Source organism: Dipodomys merriami, unplaced genomic scaffold (assembly GCF_024711535.1).
Source record: "Dipodomys merriami isolate MVZ:Mamm:240054 unplaced genomic scaffold, mDipMer1.0.p SCAF_15, whole genome shotgun sequence".
Classification (NCBI taxonomy): Eukaryota; Metazoa; Chordata; class Mammalia; order Rodentia; family Heteromyidae; genus Dipodomys; species Dipodomys merriami.
Genome location: NW_027202826.1, coordinates 18,171,550 through 18,187,453, shown reverse-complemented (window position 1 = coordinate 18,187,453; position 15,904 = coordinate 18,171,550). Strand labels below are relative to the sequence as shown.

The following is a 15,904-nucleotide window of genomic DNA, read 5'->3' as shown; positions in this document are numbered from 1 at the left end:
AGAAGATCTGAGAGCTCAACTTCATTTAACCTGCATTAGTACTGAGGTTGGGTTTCTATGTATAAATAGGGGCTGGGAAGGTGGCTCAGTGGTAGAGCGCTTGCCTTGCATGCCTGAGGTCCTGAGTTCGATTCCTCAGCACCACATAAGCAAAAAGAAAAAAAGCCAGAAGTGGCGCTGTGGCTCAAGCGGTAGAGCGCTAGCCCTGGGCTGAAGAGCTGAGGGACAGCGCCCAGGCCCAGAGTTCAGGCCCCACGACCTGATCCCCCCCAAAAAAGTCTATGTATAAATAGATGGTCTTAACCATTCTTGTTACAGCAGTGCCATAAAGCAACCACAGTGCTCCTAACATGACATACAATTATGTTCTGCCCTTGAATTCCCTCAGAATTTATTCTCACAAAAACTGGTCAGAAATTTTTTATCTTTATGAATTATCAAAATGTAGTGCAAATTATTGTGGTACTTAAGCTATCTCCTTCCACAATTAATTTGTAATTAGTCCTCACAACTTAATCTGACCATAATTACAGGTGTGAGAAATGAGGGATAATGAGGGATGGAATATGAGGGCTTGGCTTCCTCTAATAACTCTAATACTCCTTTTGCAGTGGTAAAATCCATGGGCAAGCCTTATTAAGAACAGAATTTCCTGGCACATTTCAGAATGGTTGCTTTCCAACTCCTGACAGGAAAGGGGAAAGATTTTTCTCCAATCTTCACTGTGAGGACTTATGGAGATGACACTCCTCAATCATGAATGCCTGCCTTCATCCATGAATAGGTTGCAGCTGACCACAAGAAGACTCTAGCCGTTCAACATTTACATTGCAACTCCAATACTGGTTCCAGCAGTGATGGGTTTTTGACCTCAAGTAAATATGGTTGTCTATAACCATCTGCCTCTCTAATTTTGGAGGCAGCAGTTTCCCCTATGACCTCACTTCTCTTACAGATCTAAGAATTCTTAATTCCCCAGTTCATTCAGCTTTATACTGGAGAGATGTCTACTTACATGTCAGACCACAAACCAGAAGTCCTATTACTGTTAAACAACATACTATAAAGCTCAATGGTCTCTTTCCAGAAGATAAATGATGTGTCTTCAATAGGGAAAAGAAAAATAACTCACTGCTAAAAGTTCCATCACTAGAAATTGCTTCCCACATCCCAAGCAGACGTACCAGAATATACAAGAAAGCACAGAGTCTTTTGAAAGAATGACAAATGTTCCACAAGAGAGACTTGTCTGGCAGAATAGCAAGAAACAAGAACAGAATGAGGTGATTCAGGGCTGACTAGGCTAAGGACAGAGTTTAGATTTTATATCTTAGTCCATGAATAATTTAAAATACTGACATTTTGCTTATAAGACAACTCACTCAAAAACGTTAAGCAGTAGAAAGGAAATGGCATCAATTAATATATGTTTTAATAGGGAATATTAATTTAATAGCACATTCGATTTTAACCTTCTGGTATCAAGTAACTCAGATGGAAGGCTCTTTCCACAACAGTGTAAGAAATAATGAGAGGCTGAATAAAGGCAGGGATAAAGATGTGAAAGATATTTAGGGTTTGATGACAGATGGGATGTTGGAAGTGAGGGAGAAGTTGTGATTCTCGGGTTTCTGGCTGGAGGAAGAAGGTGGATGCTATCAATGTACAGAGACACAGAGGGGAAACAAGTCCCTGTAAGGATAAATACAAGATAAACTGTAGATGAATTGAGTTTGAAATACTGCCGAATCTCCTAGTAGAGACAAGTATCTAAAAGGCAGTTGTGCATGCAATCCTAAAGTTTAGGAGAGTCATCCCGATTGGAGATTATAATCTGGTAACCATTCTTGTATCATTAGAGAAGTTAAAAGTTATTGTTTGGGTGAGGGGGGGGGGGGGAGAAGGACTTTGAACAGAATCTTCGAAAACACCAACCATTAAGTGTTAGGTATTTAAATAGGTTTAAGTGTAGGCAGCCGGTAAGGAGACACCGTGCGCTTTCAGGCAGGAAGAGAAGTCTATTTTACCGAACTGCTTGCCCCCGCCATGCATGGTGGAGACCCACATGGGCAAAAGAAGGGGCAGCCTGAGGTATGACCTGGGTTTAGGTAGGGAAAGGGAAGGGGAGAAGGTAACGCTAGGTGAGGGAAGGTGTGGCGATCCCGGATGTGGATGTGACCTAAGGGACTGGGACCCTCCCCTGGTCCTATGGGAAAAGTGCATGACCCCGGTGAGGCCCAGGAAGTGACCTCCACGTGTGCCAGTTACCCACGTGACACAGCACAGGGAAGACTTAGCCAGGAGGAGGGAAGAGCCAGCCTTGCCTTCCCGGCGCAGACCTTCCATGAAGGCGTATACTTAGGAAATGAAGCATGAAGGACTGAACAGTAGACCAAGCGTCTCCGTCTGCCAGGGCCATTCCAGCAAACCATCTTCCCGCCCCACAGGGTCCCACTGGGAGGCTTCTCACAGCCGCCATCCCTCCCTGCCAGGTTCTTCCCCAACCCAGAAACCCTACCCACCCGTCAGGAGCGGCTGCAATGGCACCGGGAAGTTTCTAGAAAGCCCCTCCCTCGTGCGCCCCGCTTGCCCCCGTCCCTCGGTGTGGCGGGGCCACAGGAGGTAGAAAGGAAGAAGGCCTCGGCCCAGGGAGGGCAGTCACTGACTTCCGGTCACGTGCTCCCGGGCCCGGCCACAGCTCTCCTCCACACTCGCGGTTCCTAGGCTGAACCTACATGGGGAGATTTCCAACCAGGGTGACTTGCAATGAGCCTATCGAATGACCCACGAAGGCGTCGCCCGGTGCCCCGCCAGGCTGGAAGCCACCTCAGACAAGCACAACTCTAGTGTACTTCCGTTTTTCACCCCGCACTTCCGGTCCCCCCCCCCCCCGTCTCCCACGCTGCCAAGCCCCGCCTCCGCGCATGCTCCGCGGGAGGCAGCACCGCCCAGGCCCGCCTCCACGCTTGCCCCGCCCACATCCCCAGGCCCAGGCTGTCCATCCGGGACTTCTGCGCAGATTCGACATGGCGAACCAGGTATCCCGGGGCGCGCGATGGGTCCCGAGGCGGGAAGGGGGGGGCACAGGTGGCTGCGGGTCCCCAGCCCGGGAGCGCGCGGGCTTGGATAACAGGATCCCCGGCCAGCACGGGAAGGAGAGGAAGGGAGGCTTTGGGACCCGGGCTTGCAACGCGGCTTCCTCTGCTCTCTGCAGCAGCGTCGGGAGACCGGGGCGCGGGTCGGGCGGGAGGAGCGGGGCCGGGAGCCCGGGGCCGGCAGGCGCGGGCCTCGAACCTTCGGTCCTTCTGGGTCCGGCTTGTTCGGCCCGATCCTCCGTGGATGGCGTCCGCGGTGGGCCGTGCCGTCGGCGTCCGCCCGCTCGTCGCTGTGCTGCTTTGGGGAGGACGCCGGGCCCCCTGGACGGCGGGGCCGCGGCCCCGGAGAGCCGCCTCCTCCTGAAAGCCTTCCACAGCGGCTCTGCGGGCTCTCGGCCCATCAGAGCAAAGGTCGGAGGTCGGCCTTCCCAAGTCGGATGTGCTTGTGGTCAACACCCGATGCCCAGTGGGCAGCCGACGTGGTTCTGCGCCCTGGGTCTGTTGGCACACTTCGGTCCCCGGGCCCTGGAAAACATATTACACAAGCAAGACAGGCCATCAGCCTCCTGTTGCTGATCACATTGCACACTTGGGATATTTTCTAGAAGGGTCTGTGTTCTGAAATGCTGAAGTTTAAAGGAAATGAGACAGTATGACAGGGCTTTCGGTCTTAATAAAGAAGCATGCAGCTTTTGCTGTGTGTCGTGGGGCAGGTCTGTAATCTCAAGCACTCAGGAGACAAAAGCATGGGGAGTCAGCTTTCATGGCCAACCGAGGTTAGGTAATGCAGGCCAACGGGGATTACAAAGCAAGAAGCCATGATCTTTAAAAATAAACTAAATAAATACACACTTTTCCCTTAATGCCAAATGTCTGCAGAGGAAGTGCAAAAAAATCACTCCTCTAATGGCTCAGAGGTTGAAATAGAGCAAGTTCCCTGGACTTAAGAATGTTTTGCTTAGAATTGTCACCAAAAGAACATGGCTAAGCTCCTTACAAGCGTTTTCTAAAGGGGAGAAGTATCAGACTTCAGTTCTGGATGAATTATTATTCTATCATGTCACTTGTGTCTGTAAGTTAGAAGAGCAAATTGTTAGTATTCTAAATTTGGTCCTTTGGTGTTTTGTTTTGAGGTCTGTGGGACATAAATGTAAAATCAGATCCTGTTCCTGTGTCTAAATTTTTTCTACTATCTGATTTAATTTCTTTTTCTTTTGGGAGGAAGGCAGTCCTGGAATTTGAACTCAACCATATACTCACAAGTCTTCTACCACTTGAGTCACACCTACAGCTCTTTTTGATTTAGTTATTTTTTTCAAATAGAGTCTCATGGTTCTACTTGTTTTTCATAATTATTGACTTTCAAGTCTGTCTCCTGTTAATCCAGGGATTTGCGACCTTTATTCTGCCAACACATTTCATAAGCATGTAAATAGACCCAAACCTAACTTTCCCAGTGCTTGATGATGGTAGTGATTCTCACTAACCACTAGCTACTATGCTATTAAGCTGCATATGTGGTTTTAAATTTTTCAATAACAACATACAAAAGAACAAGTGAAATTAATGTTAATAGCTTGTTGGGTTCTTTTTGCCCAGACTGGCCACAAACCACAATCCCTCTCATCCCTACCTCTAGAGTAGATGGGATTGATTATAGGTGAACACCACCATGCCCACCTCATCTGCTCTTCTTTATGCATTATAGTCATTGAATAGTTGATGAATACAGATTTTAGCTGAGAGAGGCTTTTATAGAGTGAAGAGGTAGCCATCTCAAGTACACATTTTTTTTTTGGTCAGTCATAGGGCTGGAACTCGGAGGCTGGGCGCTGTCCCTCAACTCTTCAGCTCAAGGCTAGTGCTCTACCACTTTGAGCCACAGTGCCACTTCCAGCTTTTTCTGCTTATGTGGTACTGAGGAATCAAACCCAGGGCCTCATGCATACAAGGCAAGCACTTACTACTGAGCCACTTTCCCAGCCCCACTGTTTTTTATTAGTAAACAATTTACTTTCTTTTTCTCCTCACCCTGCTGTAGGTTATCAAGTGCAAGGCTGCAGTTGCCTGGGAAGCTGGAAAGCCTCTCTCCATAGAGGAGATAGAGGTAGCTCCACCAAAGGCTCATGAAGTACGAATTAAGGTAATGATGCACCTGAGACACTGGGAAAGGACTCATAATGAGGTCTCTGCAGAGATGAGTAAGTCTGAGGCCTACAAAGAATTGGTCTCAAAGGACAGAGTCAGGGAGAAGGTATGGAAAGTCACCATCCCTAGAATCACAGCATCCTGTTCTTAACCCTGCTCATCTTTGCAGGATTCCCCTCCAGCATTTTAGGTGTGGAATGGACCTAAGCAACCATCCCCAAGGATTACTGAGTTAGTGCAATATGTATGACTTCAGTCTTGGGTTTAAGGTAGTTTTGTAAACTCCTCCTTTTTCTGCTGAAAAAATACATAATTTCAAAGGTACTATGTCGTATTAGAAATAGAATAAGAAATGATTTTCAGTTTTGTTAGAAGCACCCCCAAGAAAATCTGGAAGGAGGCTCCAGATTAACTACAGCAATAAGCAAATTAAGTCCCTTCATTGGGGAACTTTCTGATGGACAATTCATGGCAGCAGAGCCAGGCGTCAGTGGATTTGTGTTCCCTGTACTGCTCCATCTCACAAGAAGAGAAAGGAAATTACCTCTGAATAGAGGTCTCTTGAACAAGGCAGCCAGCTCTAGCCTTGACATTTATAAACTTGTTCCTTTTAACATTCGCTTCTCTACTTGTTATTAGACAAAGTTAATGCTTGAAAGTAGTGAGTGTTTCCTTAACATCCTATAAAAAGGTTACATTTAAGAAAAACAGTCACAGCTCTCTTTAAGTTGGCAAATTAAGCAGGTTGTGAGTTTTGCCACCAATGAAGACAGTGTCTGTCCTGGGAAGTAAGGTGAGCTGTTTGCAACAGGATGGGTTCAGTTCTCATTCCTGGGAAACAGCTAATGGGGGGTAAAGAATGTTACACCTCACAGACATGTGCAGGCCAGAAGCAGAGCAGTGCAAGAGCTCTGAGCTTTCTGTGCTTTGGTGGCTCAGAAAGATAAGAGTGGCTTATGTACTACTTAACTTTGGTGGCAGAAAAGGAGTGCTGCGAGTGAAAGCTTTAGATTGGACCCAAACTCCAGGAGATACCTGGCATATTTCAGAGCCAGTGCTCTTCAGAGAAATACGATTTCCCTACAGGAAGCTAGCAGTGAGAGAGCCGTGGTGTTCCTCTCCACACCTGAAAACACACTGCTCATAAAACTATCTCATTTACCTTTTCCTGCCAACAGCGCACACCACACACTCACACACACAAAAGGAATAGTGGGACAGAAAAAAGGAATAATGGGCATTTTTCATTGCATAGAAACATACCACCATCAAATGCTCCAGGACTCATTGTGAGGACTCCTTGTGTTGCAAACACTGCTAACTTTCAGCAAGTTAAACTCTGAATGAAATGTCCCTCAAAGTTAACAGAAGGCTTTGTGTGGTAAAGTACCTTTACCTTTCATCGACTTGGCGACTCTCCCTGAATTGCATGATCACACACCCCTGATTGCCTTTTATTTTAATCTCCTTGTAGATCATTGCCACTGCTGTCTGCCACACTGACGCCTATACCCTGAGTGGAGCCGATCCTGAGGGTTGTTTTCCAGTGATCTTGGGACATGAAGGTGCTGGAATTGTGGAAAGTGTTGGTGAAGGAGTAACTAAGCTAAAGGCAGGTGAGCAAAGCATTTGAACCACTTACCTCATGATTTTGGTTCATTTTTGTAGCGAAATTACTTTTCTGATACACTGCATAAATGATTATGTATGAATAGTTATTACTAAGGAAAGTCATCAAGATTGATGTCTTTATCTTGTAAGCACAGATACTGGGATTTATTTCCCTTTCATTCTGCAAGATTGCTGTGTATTTGCAATTGTTTTAAGTGCACTTGCAAAGCCAATCTTGGCAATCTAAAGCACAGATTTTTAGATAGGTGAGTGAATCAATGTTTTGAAATACAAGGCCTTTTATTTACATTAAAAACTTTTGAAGCATACTTTTTTGCACAGTCAGTGTCAGAATGCTGTTCTGTGGGTAGTTTCAGATCTTGATGTGAATGTGTGGAACTGCATCAGCAGACAGGAATGAATGTTTGAGGCTGCTGTATTGATAGAATCACTTTTCCTAACTCAGGATAATATCTGTGTGTTTGCTTTCCAGGAGATACGGTCATCCCACTTTACATCCCACAGTGTGGAGAATGCAAATTCTGTCTCAATCCTAAAACAAACCTGTGCCAGAAGATAAGGTTGGTGTTCTTTTATTAGACTTTGGTTTTTTAATTTTTTTTTTTTTGAGACAGGATCTTCCCACCTAACCTGTCTTGCTCTTCACCATCCTCCTTCTGCAGTCTCCCCAATCCAACTATTTTTTAATCAATTAATTTTATGGTTGTAAAGGTGATGTACTGAGGGATTGCAATTACATAAGTCAGGTAATGAGTACATTTACTTTCTTACAGTGTCTTCTTTTCCCTCACTCTCTCCCAGCATATCCAGTTATTCTTTAAATAAAAAAATGGGGGGCATATTACTAGTAATTACGTGTTTTTGTTTTGCTTTGCTTTGCTTTTTTGCCAGTCCTGGGGCTTGAACTCTGGGCCTGGGCACTGTCCCTGAGCTTCTTTTGCTCAGGGGCTAACACTCTACAACTTGAACCACAGCGCCACTTCCGGCTTTTTCTGTTTATGTGGTACTGAGGAATCAAACCCAGGGTTTCATGCATGCTAAGCAAGCACTCTCCAAGCCACATTCCTAGCCTTTATGTGTTTCTTTTTACATGGATTATTTCATGCCAGCTTTCAAGGTACCTCACTGTCACCATCATTCATTTTCCTGTTTTCCACTATGACAGTGACAGTACTCAGAAGTTAAATTGCTCAGTGTCACATTAAGTTACAAATCAGAATTTTCTGAACCTTTTTTCTATCTTATATTCTCTTTTTATAAGGAAGGAGATGTTCTGAGATTAAGTGTAATCATTTTATAGGCCATTTTATTGTTCATGTAATCAAAGTAATGGAGTAATAAAAGTTACCTCGAGGTTACTGGGAAGCTTACGAGAGAGAACATAACCTTTTGATGTAGAAAAAGTGGTTACCTTATTGTTAGCTGATACCACATTGGGGACTGCTGATTGGAGTGATTGCAGCCAGTTTTTTGTGGGTTTTTGGTCTTTGATTTTTTTATTGTTATTATAAAGGGGTTACAGTCACTTAAGTCAGGTAATGAGTCCATTTCTTTTTAGACAATGTCACCCCTTCCCTCATTCACTCCCAGTTTTTCCCTCCCATCCCCACCCACATTATATAATTCATTTTCAACATAGTATCTCTTGAGTACCACTGCTGCATTTGTTCACCTTTTGTCCAGATTGGAGGCAGTTTAAGATCCCCTTTGTTCCTTTTCTTTTACTAGAAGCAGAACATGCACAACATATAGTACTTAGAGTATAAACATCTTAAATGTACAGCTCAGTGGATGTTTTTAGATGTTTACCTGATAGAGGCTTCACTCAGATCAAGATAGAGATCTCTGCCATCCCTTAAAGTTCATTGTGTCCCTCCAACTCAGTGTCAGCTTTTTTTCTTTCGTTATACTGAGCCAGGTCCAAGTTGAAGTTGCTGTGTGCTCTCTACTACTCTACTGCTCTGCTGAATTACATTCCAAACACCACTGCTTGTCCTCTGTCCTGTTAATGGACATTTGGGTTTGGGGGGACTGTTAGGATTAATGTTACTAGGGACATTTCTTCTACAGACCTTCTGAAGCATTTGTGCATCACTTTTTTGTGGGTGTTTTACTGGGATTGAAATTGCTAAGTTATAAAAAAAAATTTACAACTCTCCAGTAAAAATATAAGAGATTTTTTACACTGCTGCCAGAATTATATGAAACAATGTTTGCTCTTAAATTTGTTTCTAATAACTCTAAGAAAATTTGAAGCAGTAGATTTTCTCCCTGTCTATGTATTCATTCACACACAGACCAAAGGGTTTATTTGAGTGTACAAATTACAGTGTTTTATTTTGCTTAAAATGACTACGGAGGGCTGGAAGTGTGGCTTACTGGTAGAGCGCTTGCCTAGCATGCATGAGGCCCTGGGTTCAATTCTTCAATACCACATAAACAAAAGACAGTAATAAAATGATTACAGGATGCACTAGCTCATACTTGTAATCTTAGCTCCTAGGGAAGCATAGATCAGGAGGATCATGGTTAAAGGCCTGCCTGGGAAAAAAGTTAGCAAGACCTCATCTCATTTTGTAAGCCACCTGTGCTTGTTATCCCAGCTACTCAGGAGGCTACAGGTAGGAGGATCAACATTTGTTTTTTTTGTTTTTTTTTTTTGTCGGTTGTGGGGTCTGAACTCTGGGCCTGGTCACTGTCCCCCACCTCTTCAGCTGTAGACCAGCGCTCTACCACTTGAGCCTCAGCCCAACTTCGGACTTTTTCTGCTTATGTGGTGCTGAGGAATCGAACCCACGGCCTCATGCATTCAAGGCAAGCACTCTACCACTGAGCCACCTTCCCAGCACCGAGGATCAACATTTGAGACCAGCCCCAGGCCAAAGTTCATAACCCTGCCTGCAAAATACTTAAAAAGGAAAGATCCAGGATTACACAGATTTTGAACCAAATGACCTTACTTTAGGGCTGTGGTCCTAATAAAGATGTCTGAGTCCCCACCTATTTTAGGATCTTGGTTGTAGTGTTTACCTTTGTGCATTTGGGAGTTATTGTTTTGCTTTTTTTTTTTTTTTCTTACTGTGGTAACCCACATATGTAAAACAAAGAGGAGGAGGAAATAAAATTTGAATGTTTTTTCAAAAAGGCCTGCAAGATTTCCATGAGCCAGTTTAGCCACTGTTTTCTTCACTCCTTTTGTAGTTACTACTGTGGCTTCTTCGGCTGAGGTTACTCACACATTTTTATGATGGAATCTTAAATAATTTCATCTCACCCTTACATAATATGTGTTAAAATGAGTTCAATACTCTGACAAATTCCAAAGGGTATTGAAAGATGGTTAAGATTACAATCTTTTACAAGCTCGCTGATAAAGCATGGCTGAAATGTGATGCTATTAAAGAACGTATTAGAAATTAAGCTTTGAATGTTAGTACACTTTTTTAAACAATTAACTTTCTCCTCTGGGTTTTAGGAAACCTAATTCCACAGCGCCATTTTCCTTTTTATTGATTTTTTTTTTTTCAGAGTCACTCAAGGAAAAGGATTGATGCCAGATGGCACTAGCAGATTTACTTGCAAAGGAAAAACAATTTTACACTACATGGGAACCAGCACGTTTTCTGAGTACACAGTCGTCGCTGACATCTCTGTTACTAAAATCGATCCCACAGCTCCGCTGGACAAAGTCTGCCTTCTAGGTTGTGGCATTTCCACAGGTTATGGTGCTGCTGTGAACACCGCCAAAGTAAGGGGTTTGCCTGGGTTTTAGCTTCCACCTTAGCCTCCAATGTGGTGTCCTTAACTGCCATGCAATGTGCCCCTGACTGACTTATCTTTGCTGTTAGGTGGAGCCTGGCTCTACTTGTGCTGTCTTTGGTCTCGGAGGAGTAGGACTGGCTGTTATCATGGGCTGTAAAGTGGCTGGTGCATCCCGGATCATTGGTGTGGACATCAATAAAGATAAATTTGCAAGGGCCAAAGAATTTGGAGCCTCTGAATGCATTAATCCCCAAGACTTCAGTAAACCCATCCAAGAAGTGCTGGTTGAAATGACTGATGGAGGAGTGGACTACTCCTTTGAGTGTATCGGTAATGTGAAGGTCATGGTGAGTACGCTGGCCTTTGTTCCTTGTTTGTGAGCTTCTGTTCCAATATACTCTCAAGATTAAAATGGAAAGCAAATTGAAGTTTTAAATTTGCTTCATTTGTGTTATTATCATCTAGGGAAGCATTTCTTAAAATATTTAAGATACTTATCCAATAATATGATAATATAGTAATTGTCCAATAAAACACCAGAAATGGTACACCCTCACTACAACATCTTAATCACAATGAAATTGTATTTTTAAATAAACGGCACACCGAGCCTCTGGGGACGCAGGCATTCTTGGTGTAACCTTGACACCTTTGCTGGTCTTCCCTGTGTGTCTAGAGGGCTGCACTTGAGGCGTGCCACAAAGGCTGGGGGGTCAGCGTGGTGGTTGGAGTTGCTGCTTCAGGCGAAGAAATTTCTACTCGTCCCTTCCAGCTGGTGACAGGCCGCACGTGGAAAGGCACGGCCTTCGGAGGTAATTAGCAGATAGGAAGAGTACAGTTTACTCTTGCAAGTTCCAGTGGCAGATTAGAAACCCCAGGCTGATTTTTTGTACTAGTAAGCATCTCCTTCTTGAGGCACCTTGTCATAAATTGTCTCCTGCATTTATTTTAATAGGAGAGTATCAAATTTAATATTTACCCTTGGAGCTGCAAAGGGACTCATCTTCTGAAACACTGTTACAGTTTTTGTTCAATTTGGGTTTTTGGTTGCCACTACTCGGGCTTGAATTCAGGCCTAGATGGGCATTCTAAGCTGGGTGCTGAGCTTCAAGGGTCTTGGTAGTAACCTTTAACTGAAGCCCTTGCCCTCCTACCTACCACTGAGAAATTGGCTAGAGCATTATCATTGATTGCATCTAAAATATGACCCAAAGATGTAAATGGAAATTCTGATCCAGAGAACAGGCATGCTAAAATATTCTGAGTATATTTAAGGGAGAAATGTAAAACTTCCATTATTTTTTTCTTTTTTTTGGGGGGGGGGGGGCGGGGGGGAATCCTGATGGAGGATGTAGCAAGGAAGATTTGGAGAAGGCCCAAGAAATTTGAAGTATCCTCTAAAGAGTCCTTAAAATGTGGGAAGATTTGTTGATTTTAGATACAAATAAATTGAAACTTTTTTAAAGTTTGATCACTTGAAGATTTTGCATTTCTATCCTGAGATGTTATCCTTATTTCATTGTTAAATCTAGGACCCAGAAAATATGGTCCTTATATTGGCATAGTTTTTTCTTCCTTAAATACAGTGATGACAGAAGTCTTTGTTATTGTGGACTTAAATTTGTTGCTAAGACTTGCAGAGTTCTATATAGCTTAAGTATGGTGATTCTCACCTGCAGGCTCAGACGATGCAGGAGGCTGAGGCACCTGGGATAGACAGCAACATCCTGTCTCCAACAAAAAGTCACTTAGCCAAAACTTCAGTGAGATTTTAGTAAATCTTAATCCAGAACAAGAAAAATATTCGAGTATATGTTTTCATAAAGATGTATCTCAAAGGCTAGGTCTAGGTATGAATGGTAAAGTGCTTGCCTAGCATGCATGAAGCCCTTGGTTTGATTCCTCAGTACCACATACACAGAAAAAGCCAGACGTGGTGCTGTGGCTCAAGTTGTGGAGTGCTAGCCTTGAGCAAAAGCAGCTCAGTATGCCCTGAGTTCAAGCCCCAAGACTAGCACCAAAAAATAATAATAAAAGATATATCTCAAATTCTTCCCTGCTTCATATCAATTTGGGAAATTCTTACTCCTTTTGAGTATCATTCTGTTACATGTCTTTGTGTCACCTACTGAGTAATAGCATATGGTAACTGCATAGATTAGTGGATATATGATTTCTTGTAGGATGGAAGAGTGTAGAAAGTGTTCCGAAGTTGGTGTCTGAATACATGTCTAAAAAGATAAAAGTTGATGAGTTTGTGACTGGAAATCTGCCCTTCAACCAAATTAATGAAGCCTTTGAACTGATGCATTCAGGGAAGAGGTAAGCTCTCTCTCTAGATCCACATTCTAGTATGTAATAATGGCTTGGGGCTGATGGGTTGGAGGATCAAAAGAAATATAGCATTAGTAGTCATATAGCAAATGTTCATCATTCACATGCTTATTGCTTCCTTCTTTACAGCATTCGAACTGTCGTAAAGATTTAGGTCCAAGAGAAACTGTCCATCGTGTTCCTATCCTGTAATGTGATGGGAGACCTTTCAAGTTCTTGGCTTCATCAACATAGAGCAATTCTATAAGAAACAGCGATGTTCCCATATGTGGAAGTAACTTGAAAGTCTCTGTAATCAAGGGCAAAGCTAGTAACAGTCACAAATCGATTTTCTAGATGCTTCACATAAATCACTGCTAGCTTAAGGAATATTTTTAAAACAATAAAAATGATTTCTACATTTCTGTGCTGTTGTCACCTATTTTTATGCTGTGCTCATTCTCACGGCTAACCTCCATTATTTACATTCATTTCATGAAGTGAACAGAGAAGAGACAGTTACAGTTGAAACCAAGTGTCATTATATAGCCCAGACTGTCCTCAAACTCAACCTCCTGCCTCTGCAGCCCCAATGTTGTGATTACAGGCATTGGACACCACAGTCACCTTTTTAATTTAAAAAAAAAAACAAAGAGGCCATGTTTTCCTATATGACTAAAAGCAACATGTATTTTTGGGTTCACAAATATGAAAAAGATTCTCAATAGTGCTACTCCAATCATATATGACATATATATATATATATATATATATATATAAAAACTGACCAACTTACTTACAAGTAAGTATATACTCTTGAGCCAGTCAGTTGATTTTAACAAGTATTAACATTTCTGGCTGAAAAGTACAAGATCTAGTATGAGGAAGCAGGTTTACATTACTCAGGATTCTTGGATTAGAGACCTCAAGTAGAGGTGTAAAAGAGTCTTTAAGATCCTTTTTAATACATCTTGGACACTGTGTATGTTGCTGAACCAAGCAGTTTTTGCAACAAAATACTGAAAGCACAAGACTAAAAACTATTCATGTGTGCCAGTTACCACTTCTATCATTAAATTCTATGTCTTAAATTGGGATTCTACCACTTTGACAGGGTTGTGAAGAAATTTTTGAAAGTATCTTCAAACTTTCCTTGACAGAAATGTAATTTCAAAAAGATGCTGTCATTGTGTATTTCATGAAAGCACTGTTAGGAACTTAAGGCATCTTCACAACATTTAGTTGGTAAATTTCCATACGCCTAACATTTTTCAAATCTTGCCTACATTTCCATTTTTAGCTGTCCTATTTTCTGTTTGGCCAACCTCCTAATACAATGCTTGCTGGAGGAAGTTACAAGCTCTTTATTCAACGCTCAGGAAGACTGGCAGCCAAGCAGATAAAAGTTCTGAAGTGTTCTTTGCATGTGATATGAGTCTCCTAATCCCAAATCAAAACATTCAAGAATTTCCAGCAAAGCAGTCTTGCATACAGGAGGTCCATGGAAGTGGTGACCCAGAGGGATAATGCATGAGACTTGACTGTAGGATTATATTTAGATACTCATTCTCCCCATTGTGTAGATCTGGGGAAGGAGAACATTTTCCATGCTTGGAAGGCTCTTAAGTAAGAGCTTTCTCTATTTGGCTACCCACCTGCCCAGCAAGTTGAAGGTCAGTGTCCTGAAGTGACTGACAGTTCTGTAGGCCTAGAAACAATGTGAACCCAGGAAGACTGATTTTGAATTCAACCAGTTGGTTTTAATTAACATGCAACATCAGATTGTCAGCAATTGCTTTTAGAAAAAATGTACCACAAAACTTTTGATCAAATATTAATGTATTTAAGCTACTTTGGTAATGCATAAAATTGTATCAAGGGCACTGGATCTTACCAAGTAGACAGGGTTTACACATTGTTCTCCATAACACAAGATTATGGCAGCAAAGTAGTTGAAATGGGCTGGGCTCTTAAACAGATTGATTTTTATCAACTGGAAAGTTAACAATTCAAAGTGTATGAGTTAAACATGCACATATTAACTCCAGTTCAAACATGTACTACAATATGTATACACACACATATGTATGTTAGAATTTAGATTTTATGCTTGTTAGAAAGGTACTGTATCATTTCATGGCTTTTGGCTTGAGCTAGCCTGGACTATGATCCACCACACCCAGCTTTTTCTGTTGAGATAGGGCTCATGAACTTCACTGAGTCTGACCTGAAACAATGATCCTCCAATCTCAGCTTCCGATGTAACTGGAATGACAGGCATGAACCACCATGCTCAGCTACTGGGCCCGCAAACTTTTGTCCAGGCTAGCCTCAAACCACTATCCCCTTCCAATTTCTACCTCCTGAATTGCTAGGATTATAGCCACTGCACCCTGCTGAAATACTCTCTTGACTGCCAAAAATAGATGTGCTGGACAAGATTTTTTAAAAAGCAGCAGAAATGTGCTTTAAAATATATTGGTCTACTAAAGTTCTTTGGTGTTATTTTCTCAGAACCACTCAAGGCTCAAGTACATTAAGAGGACTTGAAATACTAAAGAAAAGTTTGGTTTATAATATTATATATAATAAACAGTTAAGTTGTGGTATCAGTGCACAAGAAGCCCTCTACTGATAAGTGCAATTGTCCTAATCACGCAATCACTTATAAATGGTAGACATCAGATCCCTCTTGAAACACTGCGATACAACTGTGTACAGGTTTTGGAAAAAGCTTCCTTTGCACCCATCTGTAGTTAGTAGTAGGATAACTAAGGCAGAATACTAGTAATAGCACTGAGAATCTCATCACTCCATTGATGGAAGTAATTTTACAATAAAACCTTTGAGTACAAAGGCTGGACATCATAGAAATTTCCACAAAAGATATTACCAAAATACCTGAAGCTACTAACACATCAGTAAGAAGTGGAAATTTTACAGGGGACTGAGTG

At 42.4% G+C, this 15,904-nt stretch overlaps 1 protein-coding gene across 1 annotated transcript; it reads left to right on the top strand.

Moving 5' to 3' along the window:
- Window positions 1-2,977: 2,977 nt before the first annotated feature.
- LOC138826923 (alcohol dehydrogenase class-3) lies at window positions 2,978-13,371 on the top strand. Its single transcript, XM_070022317.1, has 9 exons — window positions 2,978-3,038; window positions 5,137-5,238; window positions 6,718-6,859; window positions 7,348-7,435; window positions 10,404-10,623; window positions 10,724-10,984; window positions 11,314-11,449; window positions 12,821-12,959; window positions 13,101-13,371. The coding sequence occupies exons 1-9, from the start codon at window positions 3,027-3,029 to the stop codon at window positions 13,123-13,125; spliced, it is 1,125 nt and encodes a 374-aa protein (XP_069878418.1). The 5' UTR covers window positions 2,978-3,026; the 3' UTR covers window positions 13,126-13,371.
- Window positions 13,372-15,904: the final 2,533 nt, after the last annotated feature.

What these genes read in the sequence shown, in the direction of transcription:
- LOC138826923 (XM_070022317.1), top strand. An exon ending in CTGCTGTGAACACCGCCAAA is followed by an intron (nt 10,624 to 10,723) that starts GTAAGGGGTTTG and finishes CTTTGCTGTTAG; the next exon opens with GTGGAGCCTGGCTCTACTTG. An exon ending in CTGATGCATTCAGGGAAGAG is followed by an intron (nt 12,960 to 13,100) that starts GTAAGCTCTCTC and finishes CCTTCTTTACAG; the next exon opens with CATTCGAACTGTCGTAAAGA.